General features: G+C 36.7%; 1 protein-coding gene across 3 annotated transcripts in view; it reads right to left on the reverse strand.

Annotated features, from left to right (window-relative positions):
- Positions 1-21,609, reverse strand: part of b4galnt4b (beta-1,4-N-acetyl-galactosaminyl transferase 4b) — a 130,699-nt gene that overhangs the window by 64,572 nt on the left and 44,518 nt on the right. For all 3 annotated transcript variants that reach the window (XM_048185162.1, XM_048185164.1, XM_048185165.1), the window contains one exon: positions 5,894-6,006. In XM_048185162.1, coding sequence (XP_048041119.1) covers positions 5,894-6,006 — 113 coding nt within the window. The remainder of the gene's footprint in view (positions 1-5,893; positions 6,007-21,609) is intronic.

The following is a 21,609-nucleotide window of genomic DNA, read 5'->3' on the forward strand; positions in this document are numbered from 1 at the left end:
GTTTAGTAATGAGAGTCTATAAATAAACAGGTACGGCTGGCTTTGCCTATAGTCATGGTGGTGTACAGGGAGTCTATTCTGATCTCACCTTTTAATGTTATTCCACCTTTCATTTGAACTCTCCTGCAGCCTGAAGGCTTTCACCCCACTCGGCATGCCAAAACACTGATCTATCCCCAGAGCACAGATCACAAAAGAGGGACTGTAGGATGAGGATGAAAATCTCTCACCCTACAATGGTTTGCATCTTGATAACTGATATCAATCTACAGTTAATATATTATTTCAATTCTGTCAATTCTAAGCCTAGGTAAGCCTATTATAAGTTATGTTTTAGACCTGTCGGGATGTCATGTATAGGTGGTTGTAGTAACTGCACGATGGAGGAGTATAAATGAACACTTTAACCGTAACACACAGGAGATCGACAGGAAAACAGAATAGCACAACCACTTAAACTAAAATGACATGGAACAATGAACAGAGGAAATTTGGTCATATTCATAAATGGAAATGGAAAAAATCCAGACTAGTTATATCTTTTAAGACTAGTAGTCAATGTTTTATGAGCAGTAGGATAATCTTTCTCTTTTTTAAGTTATGAGAAATAACCACAGAACAGTCATGCAGAGCTGAAGCACAACCAAAACAATGTTCTTCCACAAACTGCATGCAGTTTGGTGTTTAACTGCCAAAAGTTACATAATGTACCATTAAATAAAGTTTGTCACAATTTATCACTTTTGCAAGACCTCCATTTAATGTTGTAAATGGCAGAGAAGCAATATGTTAGACATAAACAACATACACTATCTTTCTTCTCATATCTTCATATCTTTCTTCTCGTTTTAAGTGTAGTTTTAGCCGTACAAATTTCAAAAACTTTTTCACTCTCCTCAAAATATTCTGTTCGCTGTTAACACATTTGATTACAATGTTCTCAGAACTATTTTAACATGAAGATACACTTTGCACACTGTTCTCCTTACACAAAAGACACTGAGCAAGGCCTCTTTGTGCCTCCACACACACACAAACAAAAAATGTATTTTCCGGCCTGGATCACACACTCAACCTGTCAGTCATTAAGCACTAGATTAACAGCAGACTCACTGTAGCACTAAAACTACTTGAATGTTCCGAGTAGAGCCCTGTGAAATCTCTCTTACCTGAGAGACTTACAACATAGAAGCACTTGTAGGATTCTGATCTAAACATACTAATATATTTTTATAGAATAAAATAATGATGCCTGAATTTTCACAGGAAAATTTAAAAATGATATAGTAAAAACCTGTTATTTGGACAACTGTAAGTAACCTCAGAATTTGTTTTTGTTTTGATTTCATACAGTGTCTTTATAACTAACATGCATTAAATTGAATGCTGAGAATATAAATGTTCTAAGCAAACATACCATCCCTCTACGGACACACCGAAGCTCGAGTCACCATTGGCTAGTACATTTTTTACTTTACTTGCCAGACTTTTTACATGAAATGCAAGAACAATGCAAATTCAAAAATCTACATACATATAATATAAAAATATGGTGGCCGAGAGAGCTCAACACGCTGCAACTGAAGAAAACATGCAAACAGAAAAAAACACCAGCAAATGAAGAAAACATCTTTATCAGTTTGACAACTCATGTGCTGCAAATAATCACAACACAACCAGATTATTAATGCGCTGCAAATAGCACAGACGACAACTGAAATGTTTCAAAGGGGACCCCAACAAGTGACAAACCTGGCAGGGACATGCTTATTGTTCAGTGAACTCGTCAGTGGTGTTGTCAATGACCTGAAAGGTGAGTTTTTATTTATTTATTTTCAACATCCTCATTATATGTGTGTTGTGAGTATTTGCAGCATGTTTCTGTATTTGGTTGCATTGTGAACCTTAGCAGCACATGTTGTCAAACTGATGAAGATGTTTTCTTAATTTGCTGGGTTTTTTTTCTATTTGCATGTGTTTTCTTTAGTTGCAGCACATTGAGCTTTGTGCTATTTGCAGTTTATATATTTGGTTGTGTTGTGAACTTTTTCAGCATATTTATGTATTTGGTTGTGTTGTGAATATTTGCCGCACATGTATTGTCAAACTGATGAATATGTTTTCTTAATTTCTATTTCTATTTGCATGCATTTTCTTCAGTTGCAGTGCTTTTGAGCTCACTTGGCCACCGTACTCTCAGCCAAGCGATGGTGTGTAAAGCTCAGCAGGCAGTGAAATCTGCAGTAAAGTTATTTTTTGTCTCTAACTCAATTACAGGCGACTGTAATTGACTAGCCATTGGCTAATTAAAGACATTTTTCAGTCGCTCTCGTGAAATTTGGTCGCACATGCGAGTGATTTACTAGCATCGTAGAGGGTTGCATACAGTAAGCAAACATCCCTTTGGGTCACCACTTTCATCCAAATGCTGACAATAATAAAGATGCTTAACCAAGAAGTAGGTCTTTACAGCAAGTACATTTTTTGTGTGAATAGTGCTGGTCTTCATATCATCCTCAGCAAGGATCCAAAGAACAATGATATGATTTTCCACAGCAGAAATGATCTTTCACTGAGCAATGGTGACAAGGGCCTTTCTGTTGTTGTTCTGAAATCCCAAATCCCATGGCAAAAAAAAAAAAAATTCTATCAAGGATATATCTGTTGAGACATCTCTCACACCCTAAAATTCCTCTTCAGGACTCCGGCAAACTCTAAGACATAACTCTCTTTTTGTGTTATTCCAGTGGGCTCAGCAAGGTGTATTGAGGGAGCTTTTCAAAGTGGGATTTCTGTAAGCTTGTCAACAAAAGTTCTACTAAGCCTGTCTAGATCAAACTCTAACCCCTTATACCACCAGAACGTGAGGAAAGAGGACCGCAAAGACCCATCAGGCACTGAGATTACCACCTGCAGGTCTGCAGAAACTAATTCAGACTCCTCCTGCGGTATGCTCAGGCTGACTTTAACAAGTGTGCTGAAAGTTTTTTTATGCACCAAGAAGGAAGTGACATTTTCAAAAGTCTGAAAATGGCACAACATACATGATAAGCTACTACGGTCAAAATTCACATTTCTAAAAAACAAATATGATTAAAAATGACTTGAAGGTTTAAAAGAGCAAAGCTAAAGCCAAGACTTATTTGTGGCCCCAGGTAGAGCAGTACACAGCAAGGAGTGGGATTAATCATGGTTAGAAAATCAATCATGGGTGCAGAAGACTAGTAAAAATCAATGTGACAAATGTCCCTGATGACATTCTTCAAGAGAGGACAGAACGTTATAAACTACAGAAAGACAAAATGACCATAAAGGACTAGAGTCCAAACATACAAATCCCCCCACACACTACCACAATTATTTCTACCTCATTCCTTCTAAATGTGTCTCCTTTGAATGTTTCTCTTTTGAGGTTAAACAAATCACAAAAACCCAGCTCAATACTCAGGTTCAGCTGTCCCAGATATTTCCCACTGGCTTCTCCTTTGCTCCTCCCAAAATTAGTTTTGCAACACTCTGTTGTGACTGCTTCTATCCCAGCCATGTGTTCTTCTGGAGCGAGCAGATCAGCTAATGGTGGCATCCAGATGGGCAGATTTAAATTCACCTACTGCTGCTGTGTACAAGGCACTTCACCCACATTTTCCTCCTTGTAATCAGCCTAAATATCACTAAATTATATTTCAGGATATGGAGCTACGCTTCAGTATTGCATTTTGAAATTACCATAAGGTTAAAGCTGTTAAATGTAAATTTTGTTCACTTGCTGAAGCTTTGTTGCCATCCTCTGTCTAGCCTAACAAAGAAGTGCATCTGTGAACATGGCAAGCACATGTAGTTAGCATGTCAAAGCTACAGGGACAGACAGTAAGCTGACAGCTAAGAGACTAAGCTAAAATCATCCTGCAGGAAGGCAAAAATGTTGCTGGAGGATGATTTGTACACACTGGATATATATGCCACACAGAAAAGAAAAAAAATATATATAATTCATCGTTTCCCATGCCAAAGTGGGTATAAAGAACAGGCTGAGTAGTACTTTTTCCTCCAGGGCTCATAAAAGCCTCACTATGATTAAAATTATCTCAGTGCTGACAAAGATACACAGAGCTCTTAAATCAGGTTAGACCTCCAAATCCCATTCAGACAATCACGTTCTTAATTCCTTCATGTCTATTTGTCTAAATATAAAATATAAAATTATAAATATATAAATTATGCTAGCACGTATGACAAACATTTAGGGTTTACATGAAAGGGTTATGAGTTAACTCATAACTCTTTCCTGTAAACCCTCACTTAATGAGCACAGAGATGTTTGGGTATGCTATATCAAAGAGCTCATCCCTTTAAAAAAAAAAAAAAAAAAAAAAAAACAATAGCCATTTGTTTATATGTCATTGCTCAGCAAAGCCACATTTAACAGCCACAGTTAAATCACAAATTAACTTTTTCAGATTTGATATGAAACTTTTACTACAACAAAACAGTGATAATTTTTAGTAATGCTGATGATAGTAGTTTAAAATGCTTGTAATTCAGCTTTGATGCATGGCAGCAGTGTCGTTTAATCTGCTTGTCATTGTTGTTTATAATGCCAAGCCTTTCCAACCATTATTAATATAAATACAACATTTAGATGGGCACACTGGGTACAACCAGAGCACACTGACACAAAACAAGACTACAATTGCTTCAATGAAAAGCATATTTACACTGTCTGAAAAGTTCACTATCTATGTACAATAGTGCACTATGTGCAATTGTTCATATAGAAAATATTAAATGTGTGAGCAAGTGACCGCTTTCAGTCTTTTATGGTCTAGATCAGTGGTTCTCAAACCTGTCTTGGAGTACCACCAGCCATGCACATTTTGTATGTCTCCCTATATCTGACACACCCATTACCGGTCTTGTAGTCTCTACTAATAAGTTCATGAGTTGAATCAGGTGTGATAGGTGAGGGAGACATACTGTACAAAATGTGCAGGGCTGGTGGTCCTCCAGGAGAGGTTTGAGAACCACTGGTCTAGGGGGAGGGAGCTTCAGAAAATCTGATGACCCAGCTAACAAAAATATATGTTGAGAATGCTTTGCTAACGTTGACATTAAGTTATGAAAACTCTGAACCTTCAAAACGTTTTTTAAATGTTTCAAAAACATGTTTTTCTTGGTTATGTGAACGTTAAGGGAACATTCAATTTTGCAAACATTATGGGAATGTTACTTTTGAATGTTCTATTAATGTTACTGGAAGAACGTCTGTGGATATCTTGAGAAAACCTTGACAGAATGTTAGCCAAAGTTCTGAGAATGTTCCTTGTTTCCTGGGGAGAAGCTGATGTTTATTTCATCAAAAATGTTGATCCGTATTGGCGATAGAAATAGACTGTAAATTTTGAATGCATGTATCTTCTAAACATGAATTTTGACATTTTTTTGGAGCTCACTAGCTTCTGATTTCATGGGGACTTTCAAAGAAATACAAGGACCAAAACAAAACAAAAAAATCTAAAAGTATCATGCTGGTATGAAAGTACTGTTATTTTTAATGAGACTCATCCCTTGAGCCAGTTACATGCCTGGCTCCCAACAGGGCCACTGAGAAAGAGAGATTATATTATGCATGGATGTCAACAATTCACTGGCATAGAATTAGTCAAAATCCTCATTTAGAGAGGTTTTTATTTAAAAGGATACTGTGACCAGGGCAAAATCCTGATGTACGTAACACTCACTTTAAAAACCTTTTAAAATCATGTTAAGCATGGCATACCAAACATTGCATACTGTGTAACTAACACATCAAAGCCAAGAGTAACTACTTTTACCTTACTACTTGAAAGTGAACAGAATAAAGTGTTGATTATGATATAAAACATGGCTCACTCACCCCCCAGCTGTCCTCCTGACTGTCAGCACCATCGTCATGCTCAAAGGGGATGAGAGATGAGGGTAAGTGTTTCTTATGACTGGACCCTATCCCGTCTGCCTGCTTCTCCATATCTGTGGAGAGAAACATAATTTAGTGAAATCTTCATTTAAAAAAATAAAAAAACACTTGTTAGAAAAAAATGCACTTAATTAACCAAAAGTTTTAAAGAATTTAAATTGAGAAAATGAGAGTGAAAGAAACAGACAAAAGTATGAAAAACAGTGTGAAATGAGACAGAGCATGAATAATGAAAAAAAGGCTAAAATAAAAGCACTGTACATCTAAAACTCTCAATCTAGACGCACTAAAGAAAAAGAAAGCAGAGGAAAATTGGGAGACTGAATGCCATTTTATCATCCAAGGAGCAGGGTGCCTGTCCCACTGCATCTGGCACTAACAAGATTACAGGTTGGCAGATGGAAGACAGATAAAATAGCCCCTTTTTTCCTAATTTCTTCCATTTAAAATCTTTTCATGTGACTAATGGGTGGTTTCTTAACTTGAAGTCTGAAAAGCCTGAAAGGTTGTCACTGTGTTGATGGGGAAGCTGCAAAGCCAATGCAGCAGGAATATGGAACATTGAATATGTCAAGAAGTCATTTGGTTTCTTCTCATTAATGTCAGAGACATGGCATATCTTTCCGTCCCACTTATTATGCACTGGTGATGGAATGAAGGTCACAAAACTGGGATGATGATCAGAAGGTTTGTAGTTTGATCCTGTGGGCTGTTTGAGAGACAATATTGCAAGATAATTATATAATGAGTGTCTCCCTATTTGACTTTACGATAATAAATAAATAAATAAATAAAAGGACACACCTGAGCAGACAGCATAGTTAATAACACAAATAACTCCAATTGCTATTCCAATAAAAACCTTGCTGGTGAAAGAACAGAGTTAGGACCAATATAGGTCTCTTGACACAAGTTGTACAATCACCCCTCAAAGGTTAAAGGGTTAGCAACATAAGGGTGAGTAATTCATGACAGAATTTTCACTTTTGGGTGAACTAACCCTTTAATGAGGACTATTTGCCCCATCAATATGGCCATCAATTTAGAGAGCAGCATGTGTCATGAAAAGAAGAGAACAGACAACATGAGTAGATTCAACTCAGAGTTTTGAAAACACAATGCAGGAATGTAAGGCAATGCTTGAGATTCCAAACAGGTAACTTTCTTTGAATCTGGCACTGAGGATAGGGATGGATTTGTGACAGCATGTCTACCAGCCAGTATCACAATAATATTCAATATTTTCTTATTTTACTTTCATCAAAAAAAGCTTAAAAAATCATTTTATATGCATCTGGGTCTTACTATTCAAAAATTCAGTCCATCTTAGAAGTGAACAAGGTTTTTTAAATCTATAGGCGACGAGAGTATCTATCTCCAACCAGAGTTCAGCTCCAAACATACTTCAAAAAAATCATTAAATCTTGCATGAGTGCATCAATCTCTGAATATTTACAATGTAAATGAAATACATCAAATACATAAGAAAGTGGACTGAAAACTTTTTTTAGACATAACAGTCTTAAAATATGTGTGAATGAACAAGTTTCTAGCTACTCTCTGCTGTCTTTGAATGCTCAAGAACACTCTTAGCATTCAGAGAGGCTTTGTCTTCTCCTGGACAGCAGTGTTTAATCAAGGCAAACTACACCTGGGGAAAATCAGAACTGAAACTTGAGTCTCGTTAAAAGGGCTCACCAGAATAAAACCTGTCCCACTCTTCATATTGAGATGAACTACACAGACATAAAAGAGAGAGTGAGTCAAACACAGATGCAAAAAAATTCAGACCTGAAGGCATTAGTTGGGCCAAATACAGCAATGATTAAAGTATAAATGACAAAAACCACTAAATGAGTCAGAGAGAATACTGACAGCTGATTATAAAAGGCTGATGATACTAATGCATCAATGTTTTATGAGTATGAGTATCTACAAAAACTGTGATTCTGTCAGGACCACTGTCATCAAAGATGATTGACAATTAGCATACAGTTGGATTGGTGGTATGGTTCCATTCTGGGCAAGAACTCCCTGCCCATCCATGCAGCCAAGCATGGACAAGAGCAGGGTGAGCAGCGATAACCCCCTTTAGCCAACATAAATGTACTGCGGATATTATTAGTGTTCTCAATGTTAATTTAATGTGACAACATAAATCTAGATAAATGGACAGTCTGATTCAAAGAGGAATATCAGAAGGCCAAGTCCTGACTGGACGAGAGGAGGAGCTGGGGATAGAGAAGTGTAATTAGCTCCTGAGCAACATGATAAAGCTGCTTATAATACTGAATGGATCTTATATATAGGGATCCTGCGATGGGCATCGTATTCCTCTGGGTAGACGTGGATCAGCTGAGAGTCAGCTAATGCGAGCATAATTGACGTGACCTGCCAGAACTAAAGTTATGCTTGATTTATCCTTACAGAAAGATGACAACTATAGGCACAAAAAGCCATTTAAACTTTCAGAAACTTTAGGTACCATGGTATTTACATGGTACTCAAATGTACATGTGTAAAAAAAACTTGCCATTGTACTTTTGGTTTTCTCATGCAGCGCCACAGCAAGAAAAAAAAAAAAAAAAAAAGATTTTTTTACCCAATTTGTGAGCTTGCAGTTTGAATCAAGACTATTTATCATAAAGCAATGGCAAGAAAACACATCTTTCTGTTGATTTATCATTGTGGGCTGCAAACAAAACACCATACAGCAAAACAAGTGTATGACTCATAAACTAATGAGTCGTATGAGCTGGTTCTTTTAAAGTGCCCATATTATGCTATTTTAAAGGTTCCTAATTTTGTTTAGGAGGTCCCCTACAACAAGTTTACATGCATCAAAGGTAAAAAAAAAAAAAAAGAGAAAACAGAAAACTTTAATTTTCTCATAATTTACATTGCACATTACTGCATTATTCACTGATGCTCAAACGACTCATCTGATGCTTCAGTCTCTTACTTCCTCCTTTCTACGGGCTTGCTCTGCTCTGATTGGCCAGATGGCACATTCTGTTGTGATTGGTCTACCGCTTATAGCGCCTAACGACAGCAAAACGACCATTACCATAACAGAACTTCAGTACCGGCAAAGAATATACACTGAAGTACATTAAAGCTAAAATCCAACCTGAATGATGACAACACAGAATGAAATACTATCACTAGTGATCATCAAATCCTTTTTACAGTTTATTTTACACACTTTGTGTTTAAGTCTTCCACTTTTTTCCCAAAATCTTTGCTCTCTAGAAACCCAGTCATTTTGGGTTCAAATTCTTTGCAGTTCAAGTATTAGCATTAGCATTATAAACACTGAATTAATACCAACATATGAAATTAAGGACATGCATCAGAAAAATTGTGAATGTTGGACAATAAATATATAACAGAAAATAACAGCATGTTTTTGCAGTGTTGTATTTAATGCAAAAGTGTCCAAAAGTGGGAATTAGGGATAACGGACACAGCAATGCATCATGTATTATAAGATCATTATGTTTGTAGTGTGATCCATTAAAACATTCAATTTCAATTCAGATAGTGGTGTAATACAATTATTATGATCTATATTGTTCACTGCAAACATTATGATCTTAAATTTATTATTTCTTAATTTACTATTAATAAATAAATGTAAAGTTGCATAAAATGGAAATACTCAAAGTATAAGCTAACTACATTACCTTAGACTGAATGGTTGGATTCCAATAAAATGGTAAAATAAAACATATAAAATAATACAACATTTACTGTAGGTGCCATAAAATTTACTGATGACTTAATTTGAAAACTGTTCTATTGCGCTTCTGATTTGGCAGTGAAATTCGCTGATTTTGGGTTCGTAAGATGTGAAGGATTCTATGGTCCAGTTAGTATTTTCACCCCATAATGGCGGCCGCGCTACCGGAGTGCCACCTAGTGACTGTTGCCCAAAATGGATAAGAGTTTCACCTCTTGGGTTCTATACTCTTTGGTACCAGTCCGGAGCCTTCCAGAGCTCAGCGATTGTACACACTGTAAAGACAGTAACGATGGCATCAATTTTATTTGTTGGAAAATGTTTTTACCTGCATGCTCATCTTGCCTATAAGGTGTGTGGAATGGTGTTGCCTCTAGGCATCCTCTAGGAGCATGGCCTCTTTTAAAATGCTTATGTAGTTTGTGTCTTGGCATGCTGGTCCTTTCTGCACACATTCATAAGGCTTTTTAGAGTTTGGACATGGATTCGACCACAGGCTGTTAAGTCCTCAGGTTAATCCGTTCAGCAGGCCACAGGGTTTGTTTAACCTTGTTGGTCAGGCATTTGTTCAGTATGGCTGCGTGGGTATTAATGTACCCATAGCGTCAACGCCATGACCCAGTGTTGAGTTCCCTTGAAAGGGAACGTCTCAGGGTTACGTATGTAATATGATTCCCTGAGAAGGGAACGACACGCTACATTGCATTGCCATATTTCATGCACGCCTACACAGCTTCTTCAGACAATTATAATCTGGGGATTCTGTGACGTAGGTGCCCTTTTATGGTCTTGTTGACGCGTTACACTTTGTCACCTGACCTCTGCTGGCCAATAGGATTGTTTCACGCATGCTTTAGACACTGGTGCACACTGAAGGCATTCCCATAGCATTAACACCATGACACTGCATCTCGTTATCTTCTCAGGGAACCGGGTTACATATGTAACCCTGGGACGTTTTATTTCAAAGTAAATCTAAAATATCAGTCTAAAATGTATGTTGATATGTATGTATGTTAGGGTTAGGGTTAGGGTCAAAATGTATGTTATAATTTGTGCTAGTGGCTCATTAAAATGCAGCAAACAAAAAAAATATTCTGTTCATATTTGTATTTAAAATGTAAATTTTTCAGTTCGCCAATGACTTACCCACAGTTATATTTCTGTTTTATACATTCTCTTCTGTTCTCAGTAGATAGCAGACATCCAAAAATAATTAGATTAGTCTAATTTGTCCTTCACTAGAGGTTTAAGATTTACCACTCTTCCCTACATGCCAATGATTTGTCCTAGAGAAAATACAGTTACACAAGCTCAGTGGAGCCTCATCTCATCTTGCATTTAAAAAAGGTCCTGACCAGTGCGATGTCTCTGCAAGCCACCATATTGTCAATGACAGAAGAACCAAAAATGTGAAGAGTAGGTAAATGATAGACTGTGTGAATAAAGCCAGAGAAAATGTCTCAGTAAAATATGACTGTTATTGGAGAAAAAGTGGTCCAATTATTAGGCAAATGACAAATATGAACACACACACACACGTTGGGTTTTCATGTTTTATGGGGGCTTTCCATAGACATAATGATTTTAGACTGTACAAACTATATATTCTATCCCCAAACCTAACCCTACTCCTACCCCTCAACACAACCCTCACGAAACCATTCTGTACTTTCTTACATTTCAAAAAAAAAATTTGTCATATGGGACCAAATACATACACACACAAACATTTATACATTCATATGGTCCTGATAATATTTGTCACGTCTTATTGTTAAATTAACATTTCTTTACTTATATACAGTTCTTGCATAATTCTCTGTTATGTTTTTCCTGACAAATAGATTCCAGCAATCTCATGTGTGTCTTCCCTACAAGAGAGATGTCTTGAACTTTGCACAGATTTGCCAAGACACCAAAGTCTGCAATCAAATGATTTCACAATGAATTCAAACATTTCTCATCAAATTCTCCTAAAACCAAATAATCTTAGCAATGCTATCCACATTAATTCACTGTTCTACACTACTGTAAGCTATGTCAACATTTGTATATATTCTTCCCAATGAATTTTATTGGAGTAATATCTAAATATACAAATGATATATAAATAACACATAACTGAGACTCTATTGAACATCTGAAGCTAGAGCAACCTTTGAGCAATAACATTTTCCACTGGGAGTGCTCATACGTGCTTTAATGGAGAAACTGGAAGCGTCTTTGAGATGAAAACCAAACCATCTGAAATCCCTCTAGTCCAAATCATCTGACAGAATATCTAATATCAGCACAGCTGATACAGATAAGACATATAATAAGACATATTTCACCTTGATCTATTTCATGTAACAACCTTTTCCCCTGATATGACTGTAACCAGGGACCACATGGTCATTTCTTCATACTCTTATGCGCACTGATTCACAGAGGAACATAAAAATGCAGCACGTTACCACCAATAATGCTCCATTTATCAGGACAGATGGCTGATGGGAAGGCTTGATTTGTCAAGCAGGGGGAAAATTCACCAGCTTTTTACACAAAAAGACAAAGGTGGGGAGCAAAGAAATATAGTTTATAGGGATGCTTGTATTGATCTTAGTTTTGACCTTGGACACAAAACATTGATTTATTTATGTGACTGTGGAGTTGTTGATCTTTTTGTCTGTTTATGGAAGTGAGCTCTCCTCAGAGTCTGTGAGTATGAGTTTGCTGTCACGGATTAAGCTGAATTAAAAAGATTTGAAATGGAGAATTGCCATCAGCTGAACAGTTTGGTCTGAGGCAAGGCTTAAGATGCATCTGGTAAAGTTATATTTGTTCAGATGGAAGGGCTTGAGAGCGGTGCTGTTGTCGAAAGGATAAAAGAGTGTCTATAGCTCCAGGACAGGAAACTAGACAATTGAGTTTTGGCAGGCATTTTATCTTCTGCATCATGAAACCTACACACACAAGCAGTCGTCCTTCCCTGCACAGTGGGTTTTCACAGCGGAGGCAGAAGAGCAATCAGGAGTGGTGTGAGCATTCATGTCTTCATGCCTGAATCTGACAAAACAGAATTTCTATGCAACTAAGACAGAAAAACCTTACAGTATAATCATGAAAATGTTGTATGAATTTGTGGTTGTTATATGTATATATAACCATATCTATATAACTGTAAATACGTATTGTTGAGGATTTTTGGAAAGAAATTATTACTTTCAATCAGCAATGATGTGGTAAATTGATCAAAAGTAACAGTAAAGACATTTATAATGTTACAAAAAATTTCTATTTCAAATAAATGCTGTTATATTTAATGGAAAAGTTTCCACAGCACAACTGTTTTCAACATTGATAATATGAAGAAATGCTTCTTTAGCACCAAATCTATCCATATCAGAATTATTTCTGCAGGATCATGTGACACTGAAGACTGAAATTCAGCTTTGCCATCACAGGAATAAATAGCATTTTAAAATATATTAAAATAGATATTAATTATTTTAAATTGTAATATTATTAAAAAATACATTACAGTTTTTACTGCATCAAAAAAATGCAGCCTTGGCGAGCATAAGAGGCTTTCAAAAAGTGAGGACAAATAAAATGTCTTCACAAGTCGGTTGTCATAATATTTCACTATATAAGTGCAGACATTTGGCCCTCACAAATACAGCCAAACCTGCACTCAAACACACGCATACACACATCTCACATGCATACAAAAAGACAATCATTTTAATTTTAAATCTCGTACAACTGTAAGATTGAACACATTGCCATTTTGTTAATTGCAACAATAAACAAATTAATCAAGAACGCAAATGTTTATAATTAGTATCAACCTCTGCAGAAGCATATTTCTATCCCTATGATATCTTCACTCTGAAGCTGCAAAATACTCCACTGAAACTCCTGTTACAAAAACCCTAGATCTGTCACAGCAGTTCTACAGACACCTCAGAGGTTCAGAATCAGCAAAATCTCATATGTGGAGCTTTAAATAGTCCTAACAGCTATGACGAAGAGGCTAGTCCAGCTTTTAGGCTTCACTACACACAGGTAATTGAAAACTAATCTATCTCTGCAGCGTATGCAGCAAAGCGTCCTACTGAAGAATTACAGATTTGCCACAGCAAGAATTATATTCTGCAATTGTACAAAAGAGCATCAGCAAGTGCAGAGGTCACCCTCAGATCCTCAAAGTCCCATTTCAATTAGGCCTACCCTGCACTTGTAAATGATTTAGATGTTTCAGCATAAACTGCTTTGTGAATTAATGAGAAAGGTTTGTGTATTTACATATTAATGAGCTATAATTCAACTAACTGTAATTAGCACATATATAAAGAAGTCAAATATACAATATCAATATCAAACAAATTAATCCCATTTGACAATGTAATCTGGTTGAGTTTCAAAGCTTCTACAATGAATAAACAGTTGCTTTTTGCTCCAAACAATAACCTTCATTATTGTGTGCAAGTAACTGGAATTTGGGCGGATAATTGCATTTTGTTTTTCTTTCACTGAGAATTTTCTGCACATGCTACTAATTACCTTTTCTGATTTTTCCCCAAATGAAAGTCAATATAGCTTCACTGATGGCAGAGCATGAGCTACCGAAGCAGAACAGATTCCCCACTAAAGCAGAATTTGTGGCTAAAAGCAATTTTAATGTATTTAGAGAGAGGCCGTTTTACTTTAAAATGTCTTTGAAGATGCAATATGAAAAATAATCCACAAGAGAAACACATTGACTTTATATGAGGAGATACATTAGGGGTTTCAAATAAGGAGAATCGATTCTAGGGAATGAAGAAAATCTAGCTAGGGATGCGGAACATATTCTTCCAGACGGATTTTGACACTTGCTGTCTGTGCTGAGATCGGTCTGTCTGATCTGTGTCTATCTGATGAAGTGACAGCACACAGAGCACCTACATCATGCCACCTACTCAAATACAAGACAGGTCTTTAACAATACAGACTCTATAAAAAGATCAATCTAGTTTAGTGCTGCAGGGTGCTAGGTATGATTTAATGATCTCCTGTGTGTTTTGAGGTGTGAGACAACTGATAAGAATTGAGATTAAAATCTGATAGGGTTTATTTAAATTAAGTGTCAAATGTGATTAAAATAATAAGTGGCATGTCACTGACATATTTGTTTTCATACAAAAACAGTGCTAAAGGAGTTATATCAGGATTTATTATGGGTCAGAGGAATATTCTGTCATTAGTCTCTAAATACGGCAGAGCACATTTGCACCTTATGAGCAAAAAAGTCAATGTTTAACAAGCTTCCCTTGACTGACTCATGTTAAAGTCACCATGAAAAAAAGACAATTCTTATTTTTATAGAATACTGTAGTATTTATTATAAATTATATCTATAATTATAATTATCTGTGCACATCGTTAATCTTTTTTTAATTCACATGCCCTTGCAGTCTTTAATAAAAAAAAAACTTGCACTCACTCTTGCAACAACATCTTTTATCTTCTCTGATGATGTGTTTTTCGGCGTGAGGGTGAGACAACTTGTCACTCACATGAGATCACAGCATTAGCAAACCACAACAATTCAATGATCCAATCAATTCCCAATGGACAAAATTAAGCCCCACCCTACGTTTTTTCTTGTTCAAGAAGCCTTTATACTCAAATATACATTTCATGCCTACTTTAAGAAAACAAAAGCATTTATGTAGTGCATTCATTGATATTGCAATGCACCTGCATTTTCAAGATGGTATACACACACACACACACACACACACATAGGACAGGTGTGCTATAGCCTTTCTCTGCCCTTTACCCGCAGAACCTGACAGTGACTCTAACATCTGTGCGCCAGCTGCCGCTACAACATCTGAGGGAATTGCACTTCACCAGGCTGTCCCATTGAGACTAATGACCAACAGAGAGATTGGCCACTAACACACAAATGTAGCATGACATTTTTTGTTTGTTTTTGTTATATATATATATATATATATATATATATATATATATATATATATATATATGAAGAGTTTTGTTCCAAAACGCGATAAACGCCATTTTCAAAGAAATGAGTTTTCGCCAAAATCAGTATTGTATCTGGTCGGCATTGAAAAGTCATTTATTAATTTTGCGCAAAATGCGATATCCGTCGTGTTATTCTGTAATGTTTTCTCCCTGTCTTTCCAAAACGCGACAAACGCCAGTCTCCTTTTTCTGCAGAACGCAATATATCCGCTCTCAACCAATCACAGCGCACCATTCCACGCACTGTAAACATCGAAGGCTTTTTAAAAAGCCAGTTTTTAATACCAATGTACTCGGCAAATGTGTTTATTTAACCAGATACTCTTTAATCGGTAATAACAAATAATTTATAACATTAACAAGATGACCGTTGAATTCATTTTGGGAGCGACGGCTGAATGTATTTTTAATAAAATGCCTGTATATAAGATAAATATTGGCAAAGTTTAGACTCTGTCATATATGTGAATCAACTTACTTTGTTGTGTATTTTCAGTTTGAAAAATAACTTTTATATTGATGGATTAATTGCATTTTGAAAAAAAATGTCATGATTTATTTCATTTTGGGAAAAAAATAATACGTTTTTATAATAAACTTTTTAAAATCAAAATGTAGATTTGAATGTTTAATGTTTTAATTACCAAAAGATGCTATGTGAAAGTCTGAAACAGAAAATAGTGGTTTTCATCTTGCCACTTTCTTGGTAAAGAAAACACCTTTTTACTCAAATTAATCAAAATGGAGTTATTGCGTTTTGGAACCAAACTCTTCATATATATATATATACAGTAGGTACGGAAAGTATTCAGACCCCCTTAAATTTTTCACTCTTTGTTATATTGCAGCCATTTGCTAAAATCATTTAGGTTATTTTTTTTTTTCCTCATTAATGTACACACAGCACCTTCATTTGAGTCCAGCTGTGTTTGATTATACTGATTGGACTTGATTAGGAAAGCCACACATCTCTCTATATAAGACCTTACAGCTCACAGTGCATGTCAGAGCAAATGAGAATCATGAGGTCAAAGGAACTGCCTGAAGAGCTCAGAGACAGAATTGTGGCAAGGCACAGATCTGGCCAAGGTTACAAAAAAATTTCTGCTGCACTTAAGGTTTCTATGAGCACAGTGGCCTCCATAATCCTTAAATGGAAGACATTTGGGATGACCAGAACCCTTGAGCTGGCCGTCTGGCCAAACTGAGCTATTGGAGGAGAAGAGCCTTGGTGAGAGAGGTAAAGAAGAACCCAAAGATCACTGTGGCTGAGCTCCAGAGATGCAGTCGGGAGATGGGAGAAAGTTGTAGAAAGTCAACCATCACTGCAGCCCTCCACCAGTCGGGGCTTTATGGCAGAGTGGCCCGACGGAAGCCTCTCCTCAGTGCAAGACACATGAAAGCCCGCATGGAGTTTGCTAAAAAACACCTGAAGGACTCCAAGATGGTGAGAAATAAGATTCTCTGGTCGGATGAGACCAAGATAGAACTTTTTGGCCTTAATTCTAAGCGGTATGTGTGGAGAAAACCAGGCACTGCTCATTACCTGTCCAATACAGTCCCAACAGTGAAGCATGGTGGTGGCAGCATCATGCTGTGGGGGTGTTTTTCAGCTGCAGGGACAGGACGACTGGTTGCAATCGAGGGAAAGATGAATGCGGCCAAGTACAGGGATATCCTGGACGAAAACCTTCTCCAGAGTGCTCAGGACCTCAGACTGGGCTGAAGGTTTACCTTCCAACAAGACAATGACCCTAAGCACACAGCTAAAATAATGAAGGAGTGGCTTCACAACAACTCCATGACTGTTCTTGAATGGCCCAGCCAGAGCCCTGACTTAAACCCAATTGAGCATCTCTGGAGAGATCTAAAAATGGCTGTCCACCAACGTTTACCATCCAACCTGACAGAACTGGAGAGGATCCCCAAATCCAGGTGTGAAAAACTTGTTGCATCTTTCCCAAAAAGACTCATGGCTATATCAAAAGGGTGGTTCTACTAAATACTGAGCAAAGGGTCTGAATACTTAGGACCATGTGATATTTCAGTTTTTCTTTTTTTAATAAATCTGCAAAAATGTCAACAATTCTGTATTTTTCTGTCAATATGGGGTGCTGTGTGTACATTAATGAGGAAAAAAAATTAACTTAAATGATTTTAGCAAATGGCTGCAATATAACAAAGAGTGAAAAATTTAAGGGGGTCTGAATACTTTCCGTACCCACTGTATGTATGTATATATATATGTGTGTGCAACATTACGACGCTCAAATATAAAGGGAGATATTTTCTATTACACAAATCGCTGTTTAAGGACTACTGTACAACAAATGGCTGGTAGGGACTACCAAGAACACACAACAAAGGGTGTGAGGCCACGTTGGGCTGCACGAGTTGTTGTAGTGCAGTGCTGTTAATGTCACATTTTACACTGGTCCTCACAAAAACAATTTAATAATTAAAAGATTAACATGACGGCACATGCTAGTCGGTGAGCTGAATCAACTCCACAGTAACTACATACATTCATCCACTAACCATTCAGAAACATCCATTTGCATTCTAAAAGTTGTAACTTCCCGAGTCTCTCCATCAGTGTCCGACTCCGGTTTGAACAATGTAAGGCTGAACACCGTTACTGACAACCGACATTTTGGCTGTATGAAATTCTCCAGCTTTGTTGTTGTTAAGCAACCGAAGCATGAGCTGTTAAAGCTCTGCCCTCTTCTGGAAAGCCGACCAGGAGCAGCAGCTCATTTGCATTTAAAGGGACACAAAAAATGGCTTGTTTTTGCTCACACCTAAATAGGGGCAAATTTGACTAGCTATAATAAATTATCTGTGGTGTATTTTGAGCTGAAACTTCACAGACACATTCTGGGGACACCAGAGACTTATATAACATCTAGTAAAAGGGGCATTATAAAATGGATAGTTCCGGCCTTTGATTCTGATTGGTTCAGCCGCGTTCAAAGCCGTTGTAAAATTCCCGAAAACATACAGCTGACTGAATTACATAAGTATCGATGCGCCACTGAGTGTGTATGTTGCTGTGTCTGTCTTAGCAACCACTCTTAGCAACATAAATATGTTTGTTTTCAATTGATTTTGTTTATTGAAGCTTACTGCATTATGTAAAAGAGTATTGTGAGAGCGATATCGAGTGATCAAGTGTATTAGCTGCATTCAGATTTAGTATTTTCTTTCACGTCAGTCCTATGTTCATAATAAAAAATCAGTTTGAATATCCTGCTCAGCCCATATTCGCCTCTCACATTGCGAACTCGCGCATCTTTTGCATCATCAAAATGTTTGATTATCAGCTGGTTCCGATCAGTGGCCGATTGTTGCCCCAGCAACCGCTTGCGCGTCCACGTTGAATGTGCTTCTTATGTGTAAAAAGTACAAAAAAGCTTGACGTGTGACAGACTGCCTGTAGGCCTATACATTATTTAAAGTTTTTTTTTTTATTCATTAAAATATTGCTATGGAACTGTTGTTGTTAAGTAAGCTTCATTTGTCCCACGTTCCAATTATTACTAAATAACACTTATACTAAAATGTAAAAACGCAGAAAGTTTTCTCTAAGGGTTATGTTTAGAGGGTTAGATGATTGAAAATATCATTAGCTCAGTATAAAAACCATGACATTTTGTGACATGAATTCATGACAGAGTCATATTTAGAGTGGGGCTGAGATCCGCACAGTTCATCCTGTGTGGAGGTTTAGAAGTGTGTCTTTCTGGAGTAAGGTCCTTTAACTGAGCCTCCGAGCTCTGGAAGAATGGAGAGCGCGCCAGGAACATTAATATTTATAAATGAATACATGCATATGTTAGATTCCTCTGTTTGGGCAAATGAGGGAGATACTATACATCTTACATTGAGAGAAAGGAAGATTAAATGTAAGGGATGAAGAGACAGATCTCCTACAGAGAAAACAGACTGCCCAGTCCCTCTTCTGTTGCCTGAAATATTGTGAGCTACAGTACAGCCAAAAAGCCACAAGAATCAATTCAGTGCTGTAGGCTTTGATAAAAAAAAAAATAAAAAAAACAACAACCAGATTTATCATCTAAATCAGTCCCACATGCAGCCAATGATTTCTTTCATTAGGTCAAAAGCAAATAATTGAGTAAAAGATAACCAGAATAAATAGAACTTCATTCTCCTAGACCCAAATACTCCCAATCCAGATGGGAAGGGCAGCAGGTCTTACAGTAAAAAAGAGAGAGCATTAAAGAAAGACCAGCTCTGTGAACATTAGCTAGACTGATCCAGAATTGATACTGTGGGACCAATTAAATCTGCTAGATGCAACATACTCTGCACTTCAGTGAATTGAAACAGATGCGATAATGTAACAACTCATTTTAAGAAGTTATGGAGGACAGAGGTGTTATGAGCTAAAGCAAATTAATTTAAGAATCAAACATGTAAGATTTGCAAAACAGTAACAGAATCTGAACTTTATATTACTGTAGGAATTTGCATTTGCCATGACACTCTCAAGACATTTCACAGAATTATATTTAAATGAAACAAGAAAGCATTGTGTTTTTGGAAGCATGCAAATTATGCAGTGACCTTCAGGGGAGTCGACTTTTTTTTAATTGTTTTTTGTAGGAAATCTTTTAAGGTGCAACCTGTCAAGGTTAATCTCATGCTAAATTTGTTTCAGTACAGATTTCATCTTTTTTAATGAAACAAAAAAGGGGTTATGTCATGAAATAAATCTATAATAAAGTGACAAATAATGACAGAACTTATATATTAAGTACATATTGATATATATCGATATTAAATGACATTTAAAAAAAAAAAAAAACTGTCATGAGCTCTGACTTATACTCTCTACATGTATATAACCCTCTTTCTCACATCTGTTTAAAATGCTAGCATAAATGTAGTGATGATGCTTGATGATCTGAGAATTTAATTAAAATGAATTAAATAATATCCTTCAAAGACATAACTATGAAAGTCCAACAGATTCAACAGCATTGAGTAAAGAGCACGTCTTAAATAGCAACTTTGTGCCGGCCCAGATCCGGCCCACATCTGCTATGCTTGGAATGATGATCTGGGTCACATGTGGCATGGAATGATGGCACTTGGGTGGACCACTCCTGTTTGCCAGGTCTGAGCCACAAGCAGGCCATAGCAATGCCACATGTCAGCCAAGAGCAAAGAAATAAACCAGAACTGGATGTTTCATATGAAGTCACCACAATGGTGATTGGTGTGTCCATTAGGTGGACTCTTAACTCTGATAATATGTTTGTCAAACACATTTGCAGTAGCAAAGAAAGCTGAAATGAGATGATGTTAGTTAGCTATTGATGGTTGTATAATCATTGTGAAGCAGCCTGAATCACTGGTATCATTTGAATAAAATAATTATGTTGTACCATTAACACACATAAATTACAAAACATGCTTTACTTTATTGCAATATGAAATCACACTGTATTGCAGAAATCAGTTTAGAAAACATGAGCAGAAAACAATGACAAACACAGATATCAGTAATTAGCGTATGGATCTCAACAATGGTGACAAGAAAATATTCAGACAATCAGATCAACTCTGGACATCACAAAAAGCTACTAAAAGACAGAACAAAAACCACAGCAAAAAATAAAACCAAATCGTTAGAATTAAAGAAAACAAAATACTGAGAGTTTTGTACTATTGTTCCCGGCATTCATTGCGGCACAACACTTTTGATTGACACCATTGTTGAGATTCATGCACTGATTCTTGATGTTCTTGTGTCAGTTTTTGAATCTGATGATTTCTGCAATACAACATGATCTCATGTTGCAGTAACACATGGTTTGTAATGTAAGTGTATTAATTGCACAACACAATTATTAGATAGAAATAA

This window comes from Megalobrama amblycephala, linkage group LG3 (genome assembly GCF_018812025.1).
Source record: "Megalobrama amblycephala isolate DHTTF-2021 linkage group LG3, ASM1881202v1, whole genome shotgun sequence".
NCBI lineage: Eukaryota > Metazoa > Chordata > Actinopteri > Cypriniformes > Xenocyprididae > Megalobrama > Megalobrama amblycephala.